The sequence below is a fragment of the Melanaphis sacchari genome, unplaced genomic scaffold (assembly GCF_002803265.2).
Source record: "Melanaphis sacchari strain LSU unplaced genomic scaffold, SCAv2.0 Contig117_pilon_pilon, whole genome shotgun sequence".
In the NCBI taxonomy this organism is placed as follows: Eukaryota; Metazoa; Arthropoda; class Insecta; order Hemiptera; family Aphididae; genus Melanaphis; species Melanaphis sacchari.
In genome coordinates, this window is record NW_020270456.1 from 445,819 (window position 1) to 470,940 (window position 25,122).

The 25,122-nt window shown below is 30.9% G+C and overlaps 1 protein-coding gene across 1 annotated transcript in view; it reads right to left on the minus strand.

Annotated features, from left to right (window-relative positions):
• LOC112604011 (optomotor-blind protein-like) overlaps window positions 1-25,122 on the minus strand; it is a 55,532-nt gene that overhangs the window by 22,774 nt on the left and 7,636 nt on the right. Inside the window, 1 exon segment of the mRNA XM_025352868.1 lies at window positions 1,579-1,852. Coding sequence (XP_025208653.1) covers window positions 1,579-1,852 — 274 coding nt within the window.

Consider the following 25,122-nt stretch of genomic DNA (forward strand, 5'->3'; position numbering starts at 1 on the left):
TTTGTATAGGACGGCAGTGCATTACACTTGAACCGTACATAGTTTAACATAAAAATATACGATTTTTTAATGTGAAGAAAATATTAAAGCATTGTATTTATTATTTAATAGACACACCTGATATGATAAATTTAGTATGCAATAATTAAACTATTTAAGCCAAATGTAATTGACGATTATTTTAATCTATTTTTGATAAAAATGAAGTGATCAACGCATTAATCATTTTAAGCTTTGAAGAAAAAAATCTAATGCGTACGATTTGCACACGTTTATTTTGTAAGTCCCAAACTCTGAGCATGTACAGCTGCTGTACGTAAGTACGTGTTGAGGTCGATGAGGATGACGGTGGAGCGGTGATGGTATTGGAGACTTGTGCACGACAATAAGTCGAAAATACGCGCGCCTGCGTCATCTGATACCTTTACGTTCGTCCGACGACGAAACGTCTTCGTCCTTACACAGTCGTCGGCCATGTCTCTCGTCGGCCACAAAAAAAGCGTTTTTTCCTCTCTCTTTTTTTGTTCACGTCTCTTCTTCCCGTTGACACGTCACCGCCGCCGGTATCACGTGCAACGCAGATATATATAATTATGCGCGGTGTGTTATAATATATCGTTCATCAATCATCGCGTCTTGTCAAAATCGGATACGCAAACACATAATATTATACACACAGAGAAAAAAGAAAGAGAGATAGTGTGAGAGAAAGAGATCTAAGAGAGCCATTTTGTGAGTACCTACGTCTACGACGTATTATAGTAGGCTCTATTTCATCGGCGAAAGACCTTCCAAACGCGTAATTATTAATTATAGTATAAATATGTCACATCCACTTTTTATACATATATTAGTGCGAAATTGCTTTCATAAATAATATGAATATTAGAAAGAAAAAAAAAACATTTTTAAAATTCTCACACGGCTGTCATAATATAGAGTCTCGCATTATGTATATATTTAATTTATTATAATATTATATAATATTTACGTTCGATTCCTAATATCCGTCGGTTATATATATTATGCAGGCAGCTGCAGTGTAATCAATTCGGTGGTGGTGCAAACTTTTTCAGTCTTTGAGGTATTTTTTTTACATAACATAAAATTTAAATAGGTAGGTACCATCACCACTCTTTCGCAATACCAATGAGAACCCATAAGTTTTGTAATCCAAAAATGCATTAATTTATAGTTACAACTATTATATAAATATTTATCTCAATATTAATAAAACACGTCAGGGAGTACAATATTTGTGCACTAAAAATCGTCTCTCTAGTTCATAAATCATAAACATTCAAATAGTTTGTAATATTTTGTAACACTATAAAATAAACTTATAAAAATAATGAACATTGCAGTAGATTTAAATGTATGCAACATTTTTGAAAAACTATAAAATTACAACTTTTGCGGCCTTTCCACTATCGAAGTAGCTAAGTTAATATTCATCATATAGTGACTCGACCGATCAACACAATGTATTATATTATTATGTATATAAATTCAAGATTAAGCAACGAAAAAAACTAAACGTGAGAACACATCATTAATATTTAAAAAAACAGCTCTCACCTGTCCACTGATGTCCATCTCGTTGTTGGTGAGCTTGACTTTTTCGAACGACACAAACGTCTTGTGTAGCTGGTCACCGGTAAACGGCGAGTCAGGGTGCGTGTACAGCCGGTGCGGAGCGGGAGGGTCGGCTTTACCGGCCACCAACCACGACGATTTATGGTAAGCGTACCGGTACCGTTTGTTGTCCACTGGCACGATATCAATGAGTACCGAATACTTTTGGTTCGGGTCCAGCTTCCGGAAACACACACGCAACGTGGGGAACATCCTCCTGCAAACCATGACGGACGTAAAAATCAAATAATATCGCAAAGATAAATCTATACTATGTTATTATAAATTATAATATATACAATATACTAGAAGGTCAGTCCCCTAATCACTTTACTTATCAACCACCATCGGCCTACACAACCCCATTAGTGAATTCATCCCCGGCCATGACACGATTCCAGGGGTCACTCCACTGAATCTTTAAACTTTAATTATATCCATATCTACAAATTTGTAATAATAAAATGTGTAGAATAGATTATTTTTTTATACATAATAATATAGTTTCAAGTGTTTAAATAATGATAATTGATATTCATTTGTATTATCATTGCCATGACAATTATTATTTAAAAAATGTAAATATAAACAAAACTCTTTTTTACATAATAAAAAAATTATTTATCGTGGACGCGTCGTACCAACATAGATTGGATTTTACGATTTGATACCGTTTTGAAAAGTATAGGTACAATTGTAATATTTATATTAAGAAAAATCGTAAATTATACGATGATTCCACTGCTATAACATCACAATTTCAAAAGAATTTAATTAAAGCGTTTACATAATTATTTTCGACAATGTAGCACTTTAATTTCGAAAAACGATTTTAAATTAAATTTATTGTTATATGATAACTACAAGAATGTAGAAAACGGTAAATGGTACATAAGACTCTAATTATTATAAGCGTTTGATACATCCTTTCTTTTAATATACTTCTTATAATGCTACTAAAATTAGGTATTATTATTTTGTTCATCGATATTAATTCGTATGTATATTCATAATAAAAAGTTTAATTACATTAAACGATCACAATCAATTCCTGCGCCTGTGCAGACGGTGTCGGATGTCTCGCGTCCATTATCTACAAAGCCGAACCACTAACCTGTTTAGAAAGTTAAAATTAAGTTTAAAAGTTATTGATGTAATAACAAGTTTATAACTCAATCGGCTAGTTTCGATTCTTTATACTGCAGCAACTAACTTACTTAGTTAGTAATTCATTGTATCGGAAATGTAAAGTATAAGTCACTTATTTAGAGCAATTTACTGCTAGAAATATATATCGAGCCGTACTGTAGTCAACTAATATCATTATTTTTTCTTGTACACGAGACTATTACTAAACATCGGTATAAAAAATTCATCGTTTGATCATAAAATATAAGCTATATATTATGTATATAATATAACGCACACGATTTATGGAAATACGAATTTATATTTTATAGTGTGTATACATTATCCGCATTCTCGATGCGAGTGGCTATATGCACATATTGTTATATTATGTCATTACGAGATCAGACCAATTAACTCACAAAAAAAAAGATTTTAACTGACGTTTATATACCTATATTTAATTGGATATCTAGAATGTGTATAAAGGTACATCTAGGTACTTGCGATATATATTATTAAGTAGCTCTCACTCACTGCTTAGTGTATTTATAAATATATACATCATATTATATAAATGTGTACCTACGTCATATACAAGTAGCTATAATAATAGTACGCTGTATAATATTATAGTATAAATATTATAACGATATAGTATTACCTGTATAAAAAAGGGAATCGATTAAAATTGCATATAATATACTTCGACTCATATAATTGTAGACTGGTTTTATATAACACTAATATATTACACCGAGTTGAGTTGCTTGAAAAAAAGAAACGTTATATTACAGTAGATAGAATGACTTTTATACAAACTCGAACTACAATCATTCGCTTCAAGTGTACATGCTCTGCAGTTGATCTATTCAACCGAGGGTCGAAAGTTTGCAAATCAAAGACAAAATTATTTACCTCGTATGATGACCGCGCTGTATACAACCAATATAGATTCGTTTTCGTACATCAATCCAAAAAAAATAATTAAACTATAGTACTTTTTTCAACATGGTTGATTTTATGATTTCCGCCTCATAGACATGAACCAGTTTAAAATTAAAGAACCCTACTAGCCTTGCCGTCATCGTCGCCACACATTTTCCTATAGTTGCAGTATACGACGTACGTATTGTCGTCGTGTCGCACCTGCGGCTTATGCGTATATAACATGAGCATGTCATACATATAAAATAAATATTATATATGAGGTACATTGACGTAAAAAGTGCAGGTGGACCAAGCGCGGCTAATTATCCGTTAAGTCGGAATATTATATTATATGAATTATCGTTTTCGCTGGGTTCGGTAGAGGCTTTTATTATTAATTACGATCATCCCCGTACTATGCACACACATATAATATTTTATGGGTGTGTGTGTGTGTGCACGCTTTCCGATTATAAAATGGTGTGTCAAGAACTCTTTCACTCTCTATCTCTTTCCCGTTCAACGAGTGGCGGTGGTGAATTTATATTATTATTGTTGCTTTTGTTATTATTATTGTATTTCGCGCAAGCGTCGAAATAATTTTAAAATATTATTCTAGCAACATTATCGGAACGCCGGTCACTTACGCACGACTGTCGGGTGATCAGTGACTACTGCCGAACTGGGCGCGAGCGTATGTAACATTCACTTGAACTTTAATAAAAACTGCAAATGACTGAAATTCCGTTGACTTTACAAGACGACTGGCAGACGACTACATGATGACGGAAAAGAAGTAGGTATATACATAATCAGTCCTATGAGCAGGCTTATTGACGGTTACTATCATACTGGCCGATCAATTACTGCGACTAACAATTTCGGTTACACAATATATACCCAGTTTTGTTCCGTAAAAATCTAACGACCAGTAACTACATATTATTTCAAATTTTTCGGCAATTATAATATTATACAGTGTCCACGGACTGCCGACATGGCTATATTATCAGCTGTACGCATATACCTACAATTCTATATATATAATATATATATATACATAAACAGTTTATGAATAATATCTGTACACCCGTGTGCCCAGCCAAACATAATTATATTATAGGTTTGCCGCATCGCAGCGCTCCGGGTGGTGACCGTAATTTCCTCAACGTCGTCGCTATGTATAATGATAATAATATATTACACGAATGCGCGTGTGTGCTTTTATACCTAAATCATATTATACGGATGCCTAAAACGTTATTTGTCGACAACGATGGTATACCGCAGCAAGATGTTTGGTTAAAAATAATAACACTAGCTATAGGTTTGATTTAATTATCGCGCGTTTAGTTGGTTCGAAACGACCGCCGATCATGATAATATAATATATCGCACCCATACCTATTATAGTATTATATTATATTATGTAGAATGTAGAGAATCGTGCAGAGAAAAAGAATACGTATTTCTACGATACGGTATGAGAAATTCATCGCACGTGCATATAATCCGCTATATTTTCAGCATCATTTGATTCATAACTATTTGGCAGTGTTTTAAGTCGCGTGCGATTTAACAGTAGAAAAAAAACTACTAATAAATTACAGAATGGCGTCAGTGTATCTATACATGAGTATACAATATATATATATATATATATATATATAATTTACGGTATAATACACGCATCATCATCGTAATCGTACACCATACCGCCGGACCTTGACATAAAAATAATAAAAATAATAATAAATAATAAAATTATGAATATTTTTTTGCAATCGTACGGAAAACAGCGTGTAAAAATATGGTATAAATTTTATCAACTGATAAAAAATCGAGTTATTTTAACGAAGTGACGCGAAATTAAATGCGTACCTTCTGGTGATAAAAAAAATATAATCAAAAAGCTATATGACCCGATATTTTATAATTTTTCTAGCTTTTAGTAGATTCGTTATTTATAAGTTCTCTTTAAAATGCTGAACTTATTTCTTGAAGCATCACGTATTGAGTTTGCCACGTATCAGTTGTTGATACTATCTGCACGAATACTATGAACTATGAAGTATACCTACTGTATGTGTACCAACTACCTATAACAAATGTTCCCTACATGTCTATCTTTTACAAAATATTGAAATATTATTTTCAAATATCGTTCGAAAATAAATTAAAATAGATGTTTTACTTAGGTATTGGCATTCAAATAATGAAAATATATTGTTAATGAAATATGTGAGAAAGATTAAGAAATAATAACTAAAGAATGTTTAAAAAATCTACTTATTTCTTTGTGTTTATTTATCACACGATAAATTGTCAACAATTTATTGTTATTATTATTATTATTATTTACCTACCTTTTTCGAAAGTTTTATTTTTTATTTTTTTATGAAAATGGCCGAATATTACACGACGAATAGTCACCAGGTAGCGGATTAATAATTAACTAGTATAATACGTTGCAAATTCCCGACATAGGATTATATTATTATATAGAATAAATTTAAGTAACAAATTTTGAATTCTTAAGCCTTCACACCACCCTTAGCGCTCCTACGAAACAACCCGTCCACGACACACATCTTCAGCCGTTTTATCGGCATCCCAAGACACAATTTATTGCTCGCGTATCACCCTGTATAATAACGAGCTAAGTGCGCGCTACTACGACAGTTTGACAGGCGAATAAAAAAATTATAATAATAAATCGGTTGACATTTGTCAACGTCGCAACGTTTCCCGGAGGCAGAGACCGTCGACGCAGCTCGACAAACGACCGCACGCTGCGCTCCGTCAAGAGCTGATAGTATAGTCACTCTATCGAACCAACGATGAACGGAGGAGCTATCCGATACGATAATCATAAGTGGGAAAACATAAGTAGATACATAACAATTTAATAAATAAACATATTGATAAATCTGTGTGCATCAGTCTTAGTTTTCTATTAGTACCCAGTTTTTGTTTAAGATTGTAGGATACATTTTTTTGCACTTATTTTAATCAAATTTTCAAAATCGTTATAAATTCATTTTTAATCTCATTATATTGTACGCAACATGCACATATGATTTTAAACTGAAAGGTATATTTTGAGATGTACTTATTGATAATAGTGTAAAGATATTAAGAATAAATACTACATATAGGTAGTTAACGTTTTAATATGTTTCGATGGCAATTTAACACATAAGATGAAAACACGTGCACGACCATGATTCAATATTTTTCACAATTCCGCGCATATCCCGAGTATCTTCAAGAGTACTACAAGAATTACCTTGTACCTATATCTAAACACTAAACACCAATAACATACTATTATCTATTATATTTGAATACGTCATACATATATTATAAGCAAAAACAATAATAAATACATTATGTAGGGTGATTTACACCAATGATACTCTAATTTATATATAGACACATCAAAATTAAAAAAACAAATAAATTACAAAATAAAAGATTGGTTCTCATTTTAAATATTACTGTAGGAAAATCCCTGTGTAAATAAATTATATAATAAAATCATTAAAATCTATAGATAAGTATCTAAAAATATGAAATTTAGGTATAAATTATTTAAACTTAAACAAAATGCATTATTAAAGAATAAAATAATCGCTTGAAAAATATCATTCTGTATATATAATTATTACCACAAACGGACGTAGTTATTATTTATAATACATACCTATATCATATTCATATTGGTATGTCGGTATGTGTCTTCGGTCGCGACAATAGCATTGTATGCGTCACTTTTTTTTAATTTACCGTCCTCGCTCATTTGTATTTATATAATATATGAAGTATTTATTTACGCGGTCTCCGCGCGATGTATATTAATGATGGCGCGTCAAGTCATAGCCGCGCGACGTCCCCGGCCCGCCCGTTGGCGACCCTAATGCGATTTTTTATTTTAATTATCATATTATATACGTATACATATACACAGACGCCGTAGACACGCGCACTGAACGTATGAGTAAAGGTATACATTATAATATAGGTACGACGACATCGCGAATCCGGACTAACTGCATTCCCCGAACAATATAACATGTTTAGATGTATAATAATATTATTTTGTTGTATGCATATAAGACATTATATAATGTTATTAGTAGATACTAGTTACCTATCAAATGATATCAGGTGATATGTGCAAGTAAACATTATAACTTTGGAGCCGAATTAGCCTAAACCACCAGTCATCGACCGGGCCCTCGTTTTTTTATAAATACCTGGTCACTGTATAATCTATGTGTTATATACTATATCCTAGATAATAGAATTTAAATTAAGTTTTCAAATAACATACAAGCTTAATGAAAATCAACTTATTGTTCTATAATTATTATGTATTTTTTTTAGCTCAAATATACTCGTATAGATTTAAAAATGTATAAGATTTAAAAGGACGTTACGACTACATGAGTTGTCACTACATATTTTGTTATCAAATGTGTATACGATATAACAAATTAATTTATGTTTAGAAGAATCCATTACGCGTTATTAATTTATAAGGGTGAACTGCTTTATCAGATTTAAGATAAGAATATTATATAGGACGTCATAGACTTTTATTTGTATTTAGATTTAAAAATTAGTTATAACTTAATGAGCATTAAAAAAAAAAATTTCGTAGTTATAAATCACTTTAAAATTAAAATATCGATAAAAACTTACAAAATGCCCTATTCAAATGTGTTACCATTAAATTTAGAAATAGATCAATTCACCATAACATATAATTTAACGACGCAAATTTGCTGTTAATAAACAAAAACAATGCATTTTGGTATAAAGAAGTCATCTTTATATGCTATTGTAAATTGTTACTTAGTTTGTGGCTATCAATTTATTTTAAAAATATAAAACTTGAATAAATGGATCATACGCATGTTATAGTCTGTACATGATATTGTTATACTTATAAAATTATTTACTTACACGAAGTGAGAACAACTATTACTATATTATTATATAAGACACCCTCTTACACTCATCACAGCATAAAAACAAAATCATCGCGGTATAATTGTAACCGACGCAAAATTATGTAAACGTTATTATTATTAAACATGGCCATGTTGGCGCGTTATTAAAATATAATATTTTATTATTGTAAACGAGTCCGAACACGTGTCTACACGTACGTATGCCACATTAAATAGTATAATATACGTTTTTTCGAGCCCGCAGCATCTGTACATACTAAATACACACGATCATGAAGTACACATAAATATATTATTATAATACGATGTGTGTATGTGTGTGTGTGTATACGCGTGAGTGTATTATACCAATGCTCGTTTCATCGCCTGAAAACGTTTAAATAATATGTAATTTAGCGGAACCAGTTAACGTCCGTGAGTATCTCGAAATAGACTTGATAAATGTACATGCACAATTATTGGCTGTTGTCATTCACTCGTCCATAGTCAGATTTTTCAAATATTATCAATGAACAGCAATAATTTAATAAAAATAATAATAATAATAATAGGTAATTTCAATAATACAATTAAAGTTTTGTGTATTTTATTTTAAAATATTTTACTTTACAGATAGTAATAAGGGGAGCGGCGATAGAGAGTCTTGAAATAATATTAAAATATACGATTACTGATATTAATTCTTGCGGTCGATTCCCAAGAAGAAATTCCTTTACAAAATCAAAATATCATTATGGTAAAAATATCGAAAAATATTATCGTATGTAAAAGCGGGAATCAATAGCTAAATAAAAAATTAAAGATAAGTTAGTTCATTTTCTGGTTTACTTTACTAGATTTTAGATGTTGATAACTTAGATTTTTTCAGTTAGTTTAAAAAATAATAAGTTCCTATGTAAGAGAACATCTCATAAATATGTGTTATCACTCATTACCGTCAAGCAAATCTTTAGAAACCAAACAGAACCAATTTTGTATTGTCAGATTTAATATTACAGAAAATTGATGATTATCAATTTTAGTTAGGTAAGGACATAAACTGTATTCATGCGTTGGTTTTTTATAATATAAGGTATACAATAAGATATATATCACGATAAAAGCCTATTTGGAGTATCTTAGGTAATAGTCGTATCTCAGACAGAAACAATATATACAGGTGTAAAATCCTGAAATAAAAATATTCTGAAAAAAATTAATCTGTGCCCTGTGCCCTAATATTATTGCACACGTTATATCGACCGGATATCGTTTCTTCTCACACTTTGACGGCTAAACATATTATAAATATACATCATATATATATATATATATATATATATATTTATGTACAGTGTGGTATGACGTACCCTATATAGGTATATATTATATACACGAATTTATTACGTGTGCGCACAGGTGTCGTCGTCTTTGGTTATAAATTCACAATATAATAATAATAATATTCTGTACGACGACACGATCACGCTGTTCTACCGGGAACCGCGTGCACACGTATAGACGCAAATACACATACACAAACTCACGCACACATGGGATACGCGGTTAAAAAAACGTCTCTCGTTATTATCACCGTCGTAACATTGGCCCTATGCAAATAAGATGCCGTAAACAAGTGACAATAATAATATTCGTCGAGTTATTATTATTATACGATATTGCGTTTTGTGGCTGTCCGGGAACCACGTTTAACATATATTATATACATGTTATAGCTGCTGTGTTATAATATTATTATTATATACGGTTGCTACTTTGGCTGCTGCTGTTAAGGCGTCGTTGTTATAATATTATTGATGAAAGCGATAAAATTGGGTGTTGTTTTTTTTTTTGACAGGCTATTATGGCTGGTTATAATTTTATTTTATTTCATTTTGCACCACGTCGTCCGTCGTCGAAAATTAAACACGCTCGCCGATTTCGACGACGACTGCGCTTAGCCGTGGGACGTACCAGTGATTCCGTATACCTATACACATTATTTAACAATAATTTAAAATATTATGTATACATCCAATAAATTTTAGTGCTATGAAAAAAAACTCTAATTGGTAAACACAGTGAGGTAGTATATAGCTTAACATGTATATAACCAGATATACAATAAATGATAATATAAAAATTTCAACTCTAAGCGTCATACTATATTGATTAATACATCCGATGCAACTAAATCAATCGTATAGCTTGAAAAGAGTAGCAAAAATTAATAGAATTTTAACCATTTTCAAATATATTGAAATGCAAAATATATAATCGTATAGCGGATAATAAAGAACGAATAGGACGTCATCTCTTAACGATTATCGTTAAACATAGTGCATAATTATTACCATATGTAGTAACATATTTTGGTACACGTCAAATTAAAATAAATGGTTCAGGATACATTTCATACGTTTTACTACAAATTATGTAAATACCTTAGAAAATGTGTAAAGTCAGCTATAATACCTGACTTAATCTGCTCGCTACTAACTTGTGACTGATTATTTTAAAATTTGAATTACGAATATTATGAATAGTCGGTATAGTGATATGAACACAATTACAGTACACAGTTTTCCTATTTATGGTCTTTACAGGTCATTTAACCTAACTTTGATCTATCATTATATTCTGATCAATCGCTCATAATAATATGATGAAAGTGTCCTTCCTCCCCAATCAAACAGAAATATTGTACCTGGCGGCGCCACCACTACCCCCTTCACCCATTTAAAGAATTTCAACCGTCTACAGCTGTAGTTGTGATTACAGCGGAATAATTGCTTTCAACATTTTTTCCTTGACCGACGGACAACATTTATTCGTGTCAAAAATTTTCCGAAATACGCAGTGTATATACCTATTATAGGTACACAATACTCCAGCTAGTAAATATTAAAATTTATATTAGTATGCAGTGCCGCGTTAATCAATTCTCTGCGGGTCACCGCACAGTGCGACTTCTGAGCTGGACCTCGACCGAGTGACCATTTAATATTATACAATATATACTGTGGCTGATGATCATATTATTACTATTAGGTATACACTATAGTCGTCAGTCATACAATGTGGTGGGTTTTGCATAAATATGTATAATAAATATGTCATAAAATTAATTCGAATAACACGCGCCGAGACTACTGAAGTTGCAGCCAATAATATATACGTCATATAATACGTATATATTAATATATTCAATATTGCTCATGATAATAGATAAATTTAAAAAAAAAATTAATAAGCTAATAGACTGACATTTTTATACGTAGACAATCGTGTATGTTATTAACATCTTCTACCGTCACTACCATTAAGCATTAGATTAATAATGCATTATAAGTATGTGCATAACTTTTACAGGTATTATGCTATTTCAATTATTTAAGAATCGCCATGGCATAATTCAAATTTTTGATTTTTGAAATGTTTACTCATATATATATTATACTTCTAAGGTGAAGTTATGCCGTACTATGTACCTACGTAGGTATAACATATGACGTTTCGAAGACACTATAACATAAAAAGTAAGCGTATAATATAGATATGTCCGAAAACGCGGTCTACAATACATCCGTAGTGCTTAAAACGACACTTATAAATTATAAAAATATATAATATTGTATCATCTACAAAGTACCGTCTTTTTTCCTTTTTATAAACACCGTTTTTCGAGTGAAAGAAAAAAATGAGAAATGATGTTAAGATAATATATAATTGGGTAGTCCCGCGCGGAAAGTCGTTTGCAACTACATACGCTGCTGCCGGCATCGACTCAGCATCATTAATCTTTTCTTTTTCTCGAAAAAGAAATTTTGAACAGAAAAAATTAGGTCTGCACGTGTTCACGAAACGATATACACCCAAAACGACGACGTTTTATCCTTTCTCGCGCTCATGTAGGTCGTGTGAAATGTACAATATAGTATTATATGATTTAAAGGTGTGTATCATATGTTTCGACCGATTTGGTGAACAAAACGTGTTCTGAAACTATATAGCTCGGAAATCAATGGACCATCTATATACAAGGAAATACTACAGTGGATACTACATGTACAATTATTATTGTAATAGGTAATATTGTTTATTTAAACTATTATTTTACACATATTCTTTGCGCATTTTATATAAAAACTTAAGAATTATAATAAAATAATGTATGGAAATATTTTATTTTTCGTTACAACAATAAACACATAAATAATAAAAATACAATAAAACAAAATAAATCTATTTCTTTAAGCTATACTTGTGATGGAGTATAAGAAAGAAGTTACCTTCTAACAAAATGATAACTATACCTAATTAATTATGTAATGTTGAAAGAAAAAAAGTTTTAAGTTATTAAGTTTACATGTTAAGAAACGAGAAAAACGTAAAACGAACAAATAGAATATTAATATATGTTAATTGACAAAATGGAATTGATAAAAATAAAATAATACAAATTATTTTACAGAGTGTATTTAATATTAACTAAATGCTAAAGAAATGCAGTTGCACAGACATTATCGGCCATATAGTCATAAATTATATAAGTATTTAAATTAATACTCAAGTTCTGATCTAACTATTTGGGAGGGTTCAGGGTTGCCATTTTTTAATCGCTATCTATATTACCATCAAACACCCATATTAACTACATTGAGATACAATATTATACAAATCAAAATCATCGTTAATATTATTCACAAATATTTAAGTTCTACGATGATTACTAAAGTGGCGATTTAGCGATATCTATAGGCCATATAATCAGTAATACCAAAGAACAAAACTTATTATGTGCACTTTGTAAATATGTGTGATTTAAATTGAACGCCATCGAATAATTGTATGATATCTTTATCCGTCACGCGCTCGCAATAATTGAAAATGGAAATCGTGAGTGTGCACCTATTATGTAATTTTATAATATGTACAGTTATCTAAAAGATAAACATCGTTAATTAATTTTATGTCTTTGTCGTCGTCGCATAATTATAGCTATATGAATAGCATTATTGTTTGCAGTTTTTTGACCAATTTACTCTCCCGCATAACCGTTACATAATATACATTATACGTAAATAAAATGTACACAAAGCGCGCTCGCGCCATCGCTGCTGTATATATTATAATATATATGTAAGTATATAAACATATGTATAATATTATTACATATACGAAACGTAAGAGTGGCGCCGATCCACCCGTTCCCGCAAGTGGTGCCCGTTGGGGTCGGTGGTGGCGTAGAAAACCATCGATCGCCTCCCTTCGCCGAACCCCTCATCGCGAGCCGCCACAGTCGCTGCCAACTAACAAACCACGCCCTTGTCGGTAGGCCTGTTAACGGTGGCGGCAACGGTAGAAAAAAATAATAATAATATCATCCTGTGTCTATTGTTGTCTATTTAATATATTAATATGTGTTTTTGTGAAACCTTCAAGTCGATATCTGACGAGTGACGATCGGCAGAACGTTTTTTTTTGCTCTCGCGTCGTATATTATTTCATGCGCTACTGTCCAACGATCTATTCTAATTGATCATACGAATCGCAAACTACATGACACGGACGAATACAACCGTATTATAGTTTTATATACTGCGTTTAGTATATGACACACAACTAAATATTATGGAAAGTTTAAGCCATTTGCGTAGTATAATATTGTGCATAATCGATTCGTCTATTTATTTTTCACCATTATTCATATACGTCAAAATATGAAAAACGAGATACTCTTCAACATTGACTATAGATTTTAATACATTATTAATAAACGAAAATATATTGATACAAGTAACACCAGAACTAAAATTTTAGAAATCTAACTACAAATATATTTAAATTTAATACTATTAATACCAAAATTGATTCACTTTCATTATGCAATGTAAACATTCATCTATATAGTGTCCATCAGTTAAGTTAAACCGTATCTACCAATAATAAATGTTTATTGGTCCGTTGCATATTAATGAGAAGTATAATTTAAGTTTGTTTTTATTTTTCATTTATGTTTTAGGTAGAATCGATTGAAGTTTAGGGTTTTATGTTTACGAACGACAAGAAATCTTAAACCATTTATTGTTATATTCGAGACCCACCGTATAAGTTATTTAATACCATATATTACGCACTATAAACGATAAATATACTTAATATAATAATTAAATTATATGATAATCGAATTGAGTTATTATGTTAATAATTATATACATGATACCACGGTTATGTGTATACATGTAGAAATATATTATCAATGTTATTATTATATTTTATCCATATTATAGACAACATGCAAAATGCACTGTTTGAAAATAGCTACCTATGCAATAAGTACGCATTCAAGTAATATTATATAAATATTATATACATTTATGTGACCTATTTAATTACACACCTAAGAGCATTTATAATTACATTTTATGTAATATAGAAACAAATTACGTTGAAATTTCATCATTTGTAATATTTATAGACTATTATATTTTAAATTATACTGCGTTTAACATACGAAATAGTTAAAAATTAAAATCATTTCGCGCAATAAAACTATTATTATATGAAGCATAATAGTATATATGAATTAGAACAGCTTGTTATTATATTATTTTTGTAATGTTTGCAAATTCACAGTACATAAACATAAAAACCGGGCCCTGATTTCGAAATTTATGCTGTGTATCGAGTGTTGAAAATAGAGAAAATGCACATAGGACGTCATAACAATAAAATTGTAAAACTTTGTGCCAATCGGCCACTCGTATGAATTAAATAACTAAATCTTAAATGTGCCTTAAACTACAATATTTTTATTCGAAATAAAAATCATATTTTAAAAGAATAAGAATATTACAAACATATCCAATGCCAATTTAACGGGTTATAGCTTATATAGGGCTCTTAAAATGTCTGCATATCTATCTGCAGTTTTATACTGCTAGAGATATTACCTTTATATTGTGCATATATATATATATGTATGTATATAAAATACACGGGACAACATAATAATCGAAGTATCATGATTCGCGAATGTTATTATGTATATATTAGTATCTGCAGATAAGTTGCTAGTGGTATATATAAATATATCACTTAATATGCAGTGTGTGTCGCGGGTAGGTGCAGGTTGGTAAAAAACGCACTCATCTGCAGTCACTACTATAGAAGATTATTATGATATATTAAAGAACACTAATATATCAATTCTGTAAATATTGCCTATATATTATACATGAAATAACGTTCAATTATTACATGCATGCATATATGTATATATATATATATATATATATACTTAACATGTATAAATAATTCTAATTTATATAAATAAGCACGGTCATAATTTTATTTTTTATAATATTAACATATTGTTCATTGCACTTATTGTAAAAGTAAGCTGCATTATTTATATTATATTATATAACATAAAATGCAACCCAGCAACAACAACCTTTTACCAAATATAGAAATTAAAGTACTGCAGATATGTAGTTTCGTTATTATCGGAGTAACAAAATATAAAATGTTGTACCTACGGTTTTTTATAGTTTCTACATTTATACGGCCGGTGCGAGGGCATTTTTGCTGTTGCACCAGGACACCCGGATGTAATAAACGAAAGTAATAACTCGCATGAAAACTATTGTACAACATATAAACATATATATATATTATTGTATGTATTATAAAATCATTTTTATTACCCAAACATGACCGTGAGTAGATTTCTGTGTAATTCTACATCGGGAGACCCGGTGCGCACGATATCCGTTTTTGATATAATTTTGTTCATTAATTATAATTACTAATTATTATTATTATTACGTCTGTGTTTTATGCATAGAGTTCAAAAAAACTTTGTTGCTATTTATAGTATAACTATATATAAACTTTATATGAGTATGCAGTGTATTGCTACTTTAGTATATTAGATTATAGACTATAAAGGTATTAATACATATTATAAGACACCAATACATAATACCTACTTTGTAAATACTATAATATATATACATATATAATTAAGTTTACTATAATATTAATTATTATTACATATTATTACAATTGATGCCGCAACGCATTTAGTGTCGTATATACAACAATCTTCATGCTGAATATGCATTACTTAATTTCAAAATGATTTTTTTTTCTCAATAATTGCAAATTTAGAAATGAATTATTTACAACAAAATTTAAATCTTAAAAAAATTACGGGTAGTTACTAATTTCGAACAGATACTATAATAACCTAAGCTGGTATTAATAAAAACTAAGGACTTACTATAAAATAACTAATAGTTAATAAATAATAATTAGCTAATATATAGAATAAAAATTAATTCTTTTATTAATGAGTCAATACCAAATGTATGCAGATATTAATATACTTTTTAAATGGTTGCGATATATCACATCACAATGAAGTTACATTTATTTTTACCGATTCATGAAAACCATCGAAAACAATTACATATTCATTTGATAAAACGGATATTTCAGTATACCTACATATAATAGAAATAAAATGAAAAATAAATAAGCAATCAGCTGATTAGTGAATATAACTCTGTTTCTTTAAATACAAAAATAACTTATAGATTAAACATAAGACTTTTTTTTTAGTTTTAAATAAGTTTGAAAAGCGGTATCTCAAAATACTGTATTAATAATGATTGATTTATTAGCGTAATTGATACACAAATTCTTGAACTTATATATTTAAGGTTATATAGAATTAAAAAGTTTCACAATCAAAAATATTTCCTGTTTTGTGTGTGGCACACATAGTAATAGTATTTAAAATCTATATAAATGAAGTAGGTAGGTGTGTATATTTATATATATTGTAACAGCGGCGGCGGCGGTGATGGGACAACAATCAATCGGTTTTGCCGCGTTAAGCCTTTTGATCCGAACCGGAAGTTAAGTATAAAATAACACATAATCCGCAATGCCGATTCTAATTTTCGGTCCAGTAACAATTTCACACCTACAGATTGGTCGGCGGGAGAGAGGGCAGATTAAAATAGTCAAATTCGTCTATTAACGCAGCGCGCCCGGTACGGCTCAGTGCAGGATTAGCGTCGAGTCCGAAAACGACGAGAAATCGTATATTATACATTTATAATTCTCGCTCGCGTATTATGATAATATTTCCCGCAACCGCGAAAATTAATATTCGTTTTAACGCTTGTATGCAGCGGTTATTATAATCCGATCGATTGTTGCAGGCGTATACCTATGTAACCTATGTTGTGTCGAGCGAGTTTTTAGTCACCTCATCAGTGGCAAGTGGCGACCAATATATAATCGTATATACGCTTAATCCGCACGTGCGTTGTTAACGTATTTTACGAGCACAGTTTCAGGGGTCTGTGGTATAATCCAAAAATGTGTTCAAACTTGTTTTTATTTTTTATATCTCTATATAATACGTTGAAGTTGTCGTATTAACGAATTACGTTTGATTTGTAAAAATGTATCAATTATATTGATATACAGTGTTCTATAAAACTACTGTATACTTACTATTATAAAATACTATACGAATTATGTATATGCCTACTATCAATTTATACCTGTAACTAATGTACAATATACATACATTAAGGAACGCGCCGCTGTGGTTTCAGGAGAAAATTGAATAAACAAATATTCGTGTCGAAATTGAAATCCTTATAAACAGAGATAATTCAAATTTGGTGGAAAGAAGACACAATAATATAATAATAATAGAAATATCAGATATCTTTATGATGCAGTCTTATTCTATATAGATTCACGCTAAGTATGGTGGAAACTGATACCCATACTTCCGATATTGTGTAGATACATTCGACTAAAATGTATTGAAAATTGAAAAATTTTCAATAAAAAATGTAATATTTCTAAAGTTTAACTATCATAATATAAATTTTTTTATCTAATACCAGCTATTATCCAAACAGTTTCATATACCAACAATTAAGGTTATCCAACATTGTATGTATATATGAACTCGATGTGGTTTTGTGATATATATGTATATTTACCTTTTACGATATTTTTAATTACAATTACAATATAATAATAATGTGCGCGTGTGCATATTATAATCATTAATCAACGAGTTTAATAACGTATAGTGCTATCTTTGAACGGATGACGTAAATGGATCGCACATCGAATGGGAGGAATAACTTAAACGTGTGCATTACAGAACACATTAGACTACATGCACATATTATATCTTACACGTTACCTATAGGTAGGTACACTCGAAAAACGAAACAAAACATAAAACACGGGCCGTACATATTATTTGATATAATAAAAATAATAATAATAATAATATAAAACTCAGGCGTATTTTCGTACCTATTTACGCATTATAAAACATACATACAGGTATATGAGCGTGCACACGAAAAAGGAGGAAGCTCGTCGCCGCTAATTACGTTCTAATGTCAGCGGGCGTACAATAATTTGTGACGGTATCGCGTTCGCGTAAAAAAAAACGTGTACACTATACAGATATTATATTATATACGTGTGCGCGGTTTTATTTTTTAAATTCATTATGAAGGATATGTACGGTCGGTAAGTTATTATATTAATATATGTATATACATTGCGTTTAATATATTATTGTAGTCGGGTAATTTTTTCCCGTATTATTCTTATACGAAGTGACACACACATACACGCGTTGTAATGATGATGATGACGATCGCGATAGAGTACTAGTGACGGAGTAGTGGTGGTGCTGCAGCGGTGGCGGGCTTAATAATAACCGGAAGTCGAATAGGCGGAGCCAACCGACGGCTGTCACCGGGCTGCCGTCGCCGTCGCCGCCGCCGCCGAATATCACGCGAACCGCTCATCAGCGCCTATATTATCATGTACGTTATAATATATTTAATATTATATTATGTACGAAGCTCGCGCCAACGACAACAACCACGGCGTCCCGAAAACGCATAATTTACACCTTATATCTACTATATATAGGGCGTCGGCTAATGCTAGCACACACACACACATACTTATATATATATATATATAAAGATGAGTACAGACATAAAATATACGCCACGACAGGGCTCTGATGTCGACCGCGGTACGCCTGTGTAACGCGCGGGGTGTATAGAAAATTATAATATAAAAAAAAATTAATGACGATAATAACCGACAACAAAAAACAGAAGAAATTACGGTAGGTATAATATTATTATATATACATGTTATAATATGTACCTGCTGCAGCTATATGTATATGTGTATATCTGACCCGCAGCGGCAGCGGCAAATGTATAAGCGAACAAATTATATGGTAATTCACGTCGTTTAGACGCGCACACGTGAAATAAAAAACAATTTGAGAGATTTCGGTATTTTTCGTCCGTTCCGCGCCCGTAGGTAATCCGTGCACCGTGCGCGTATTTACGCCCGGGGATAATGCACGTCGGTCTTTTTATTATTTTTTTCTGTTTTCATTATTCGCTTTTTACAACATAAATACATAATAATAATATACGTGTGCGTATATAATAGATATATTAAACTGTGGTAGCATTAGTGAAATCTAGAGCTATATAAAATATAATATCGGGTCACACACCACCCATCCACCCACGTTTTCATGAGCCATCCACACGTCATAGACTTATTACGCATTTCGCAGGTTATGTGCTGCCTGAGCCATCAACTCGTATGCGATACGTTTTCCAACAGATATATATATATACCGCACCTGCCGCATAGAGTTGGAAAACTCCAGTAATAAAAAAATTAACACTGTCCAGGTTAAAATTATATAAAAAAAAAACTATTTTAATACAAAAAGAAAAAAGTTGTGTATATACGTGTACTTTTAATGTGTTTAATGGTGTGTATGTGTTATAATTATCGCAATATAATTTCCCATGGAAACGGTCGAAATATTATTATTATTATTATTATTATTATTATTATTATTGTTGCACTGCCCCGGCGTGCAGGTTCAACGGTTTCATATATACCTATACCTATAATATGTACAAATGTATATATATATGCGTAACCACCAAATATCCATGTATATAATATATATAAATGAACAAAAATTACCTCTATATATGATATTATAATAACTTCTATATGTATACATTTTTGGTAATTTCACAAATTATATACTGAACACCGCACGCCGCCCGCGAAACACGCATATTTTGTCGCCATTAGATTATGCTATTATTGTTATTAATATTACGTGGATAAAATATATACATATATATTATATATTACATTACGTGGCGTTCGAACGCAACTCAGACCGGTGAAAATGTAATTAAAAAAGAAATAATAATAAAAAATCAACAAATATTTCATATGTTATTATTTCATGTAATTCGAGTTCTGCAAGCAGTGAAAATAGTGTATTATTGTTACTTTAAACACGATTCTTTTTTTTAATTCTTTTTTTTTCACATCGTTTTTCGCGATTAATAACTATATATAACTGCAGCAGTATACCTAGTACCTACGTTCGTTATCGTTACGTTATTAATAATTTCTCTCGACAATTCAAACATGCGACGGTCAAATGCGCGTTGCAAGTCAAAATACACAAAAACGTAGGTACCTACCTATAATATATCATAATAATTTTCTACTCGCATTTCCACTTGATTTTTTTTCCGGTTTAAAATATAATATTATCGTGTTAATGGCGTGTTTAGTTTTAGTAGGTATACTTGTTGAAGTTGAATAACAATCGCGACATCACGCTCAAAAATAGTTTAAAATAAGCAAGTGTTATTATTATGTATTTATATTTTTCAAGTGTTACTTAAAACACATAGCTGATCAAAAAATTAGCTTTCTCCAGTCCCTTCCGCAGAAGACAATATACAATATTTTGAAACGCCCAGAAAATTCCTAAGACGACCCGCTTTTACAATTATAATATATATATGTATATATAAATAAATACATACACACCAACCCTATAGCAATACAATATTATATATGTATAGAACTCTTATATGGTATAATATATGATATATGTATGTATAAAAGTGTGCGTGTACAGCGTATGTAAACAAAACAACGTGCACACGACGCCCCTCGGACGGGGTGCGAAATATACGCGCGCGCACACACCATCCATGTACGCGTTACATATATATACAAAACGCTGAAACCGAGAGTGTCGTGTCAAAGGTGTTTTTTTTTCTCTTTTTTCTCTCTCTTTCTCTCTATCTTTCTCTATCCAACCGGCAAACAAACGATCAATTTACTCACGCGGAGGTGGTGGCGGCGGTGGCGACGGCAGTTAAACTCGCGACGTGTGAATGTATGACACTATACAAAGGCCTCGGTGGCGAAAACCGCGTTGTGTTTTATCATCATCGCGTATTATTATTATTATTATTACTGTTGTGTACATTTATTACAATATAAACGCAGTTGTGAATTTTATGCACAGATGACAGACACGCAAATATATTATATTATATACAAAATGCGATTTTTATTGTACGCGCGCGTTCATATATATACCTATGTACATAATACTATGTACGTCGGTCAATGTAGTATCATTTACGTCAGTATATATATACACACGATATATCCATCGTCGAATTGTGCGTATATACAATAATAATTTGTGGTTTTATGTATACCTACTATATTATATTATTATGTTTGTATAATATATTATTATTGTGGTGGCACTAGAAGGAACGCTTAACAAGCGCTTGTTGTACTTTGCAGTCGAACCGTGACTCGCGCGCTGTTTTGTTAGCGTACATTATTACTATTATTATTGTACATATATATATATATATATAAATGAAAAATCCGATCGCTGATAGCGAATTTACAATTTGTATTATTATTGTTGTACACTCTAACACTATCGTACATAGACAAATCGGGATTTATACACAGGCGTACAACTGGTGTCTAAAACAGGACGGAAAAGTTTATTTCCCGTTGCGGGACATTGTATATTACATCATGTGAACGGGGCACACTAAAAATAATATTTGAATATGCACACGTTTCCCACTTATGTAAATATAATATAATAATATAAGACTGCAGGCGACCGTTAGAGTTTTTCCGCGTGTACACGAGTACACACACATATATATGTGAAACAGTATAAGTTATAACGTCAGAAGCAGTAGCCGATGATATTATGCTATGATTATTATTGTTATGTATTATTTGAATAACAACGGGCGTGAAATTACGTTTGACATGTGTCAGTTAGTGCGGGGTGATACGTGTGTGCGACTCGTCAACGGACGAACACTATACGAGTATATAGAATATAAAATCGCGTCCCCAAAGATCAAAGTCACACCACAAAAATTATAATATACAAACATAATTTATAAATACAATATTATTATATTACATTGTAATATTTACGCAACGAATTTTGCGAATGTACTACGATCATTTTTTATTTTGCTCCCCCGTCGACTTTTTAAGATTTTATAATACATATAAATACTGTGCATACAGTCAAAACTATAGTTGCTGATGTAATAACTATTTCATAGACGCTCGTGCCTAAATAATATAGGTATACATTATATTTACGTTCAAAATATGTATACTCGTAAAATTGATAAATTAATTTAGGTACATGCAATTGCCTTGCTGTTTAATAAATAAAATGCAGCGACAAAGAGAAGATTTATTTTATTTAAATATTAGACTTGTATATATTTACCAACATTTAACATATACATATACCCCAAAAGTTATACAAACAACAGTTCTATCTGTCACTATAACTATACATAATATAGCCGACTACCAAAGTAAAAATCATCATCAACAGGTAAATATTTAAAAAAAATAATAACAAGAACACATCTGTTGTGTAATAAATAACAATAATATAAATATGATACATGTATAATAATATTATGTATTATACACGCAAAACTCGCGTGACGTGTGAACGCTGGACAAGTTACAATGAACGTATATTTCGCACAGTGCAAATCAAATCGCAAAATGTGCACAAAATCAGCAATCAGCATGGACCATTGTGTGCGCATACACACACAGACACACGCACACATACATCGAAATAATATATACATATATGACATGTATTGTATACATATTTTTTTAATAATATAATGCGACCGCCTCTTTACACGCGGGTCGACGTCAATATTCGAATAATAAAAAATACTCGACGATAATTTTCTATGGCGTCGTGACGTATATGATATTATATCACCGCGGGTAGGTAGGTATAAAATAATATATAGAAATACCTGCACGTTTTATTATTATTATTATTCGGTGTCCGGTCACAAAATTGTCAAAAACCCGCCACCATATAAAGGTGAGAATTATTATTGTTTTTTATTGGCGACACATATGTATATAGCTGGATATTATGTTTAAACGCTGGAACACACACACACACACACACATTTGTGTGTATATGTTATATTATATACGCGTGTAATGGTTATAACCAGTCGAGAGATCCGCTGCACGTTCACGTTTTATTATATTTTATTCATCGCGTTATTATACTCATATATTATTGTTCAAATGTTCAATACTACCTCAGTACTCGCTCGCGTGATAGTATATATATTAGATATATAGTAAAAAATAATTTTTCATCTGATTACGAGGTCGCGTGTAGCCGATACAATTATTTCAATATATCGTAGAACTTTAACAGCCCGATATTATTATATACGCATCATATATTATTAAAGATAAAATAATAACATTTTGTGAAAAGCACACCACGGAATACATACAATATTATAATATATCTATCTGACTATATTTAACAGTACCATAATATTAAAAATTTTATTTGGGAAGGGATATACTTTTTTAAGAAAAATCTGTTAATTACATGTCTTCACCAAAAGACTTAAATTCAATAAGAAACACAATTATTTTATTAGAATTAATTTTTGTACAAATGTTGAGCTGTAAAATATAGTTATAGGTATCTAAATCAAAACTAGTGTTAACCTTTTTGACCAATTAACCGAGTTTTTGGTTTTAAGAATATTTTAAGTTTGAATTGTCATGCTAAGTTATATCATATAGGTTTTTCTTGGAAAACAATATTGTATGCAAAACATAATATTTTTGTATAATTTTATCGATTGGTTGTTGGTATTTGAATTCAAACAAAAAGTCGTTTGATTAATACATATGATGTGCGAGCGAAATCCAAGACGTGCTATGTATTTAGTCGGACAGATATTTTATTATAATAATAATAATAAGTAGGTAATACGAGATAACACGCGTCATTTATACGTCAGCAGTGTTTGAATATAATGTTTAATTCATCAGTTTATATATAGTTACATACATAATATAAGGAGTGGTAAAGTGATGGCCGTGTCACCAACTCAATATATGCACGCCTATATTATAATTACATTTAAAGATTGGGTTATTGCAACGGAAACGTATAATTTGGAACATA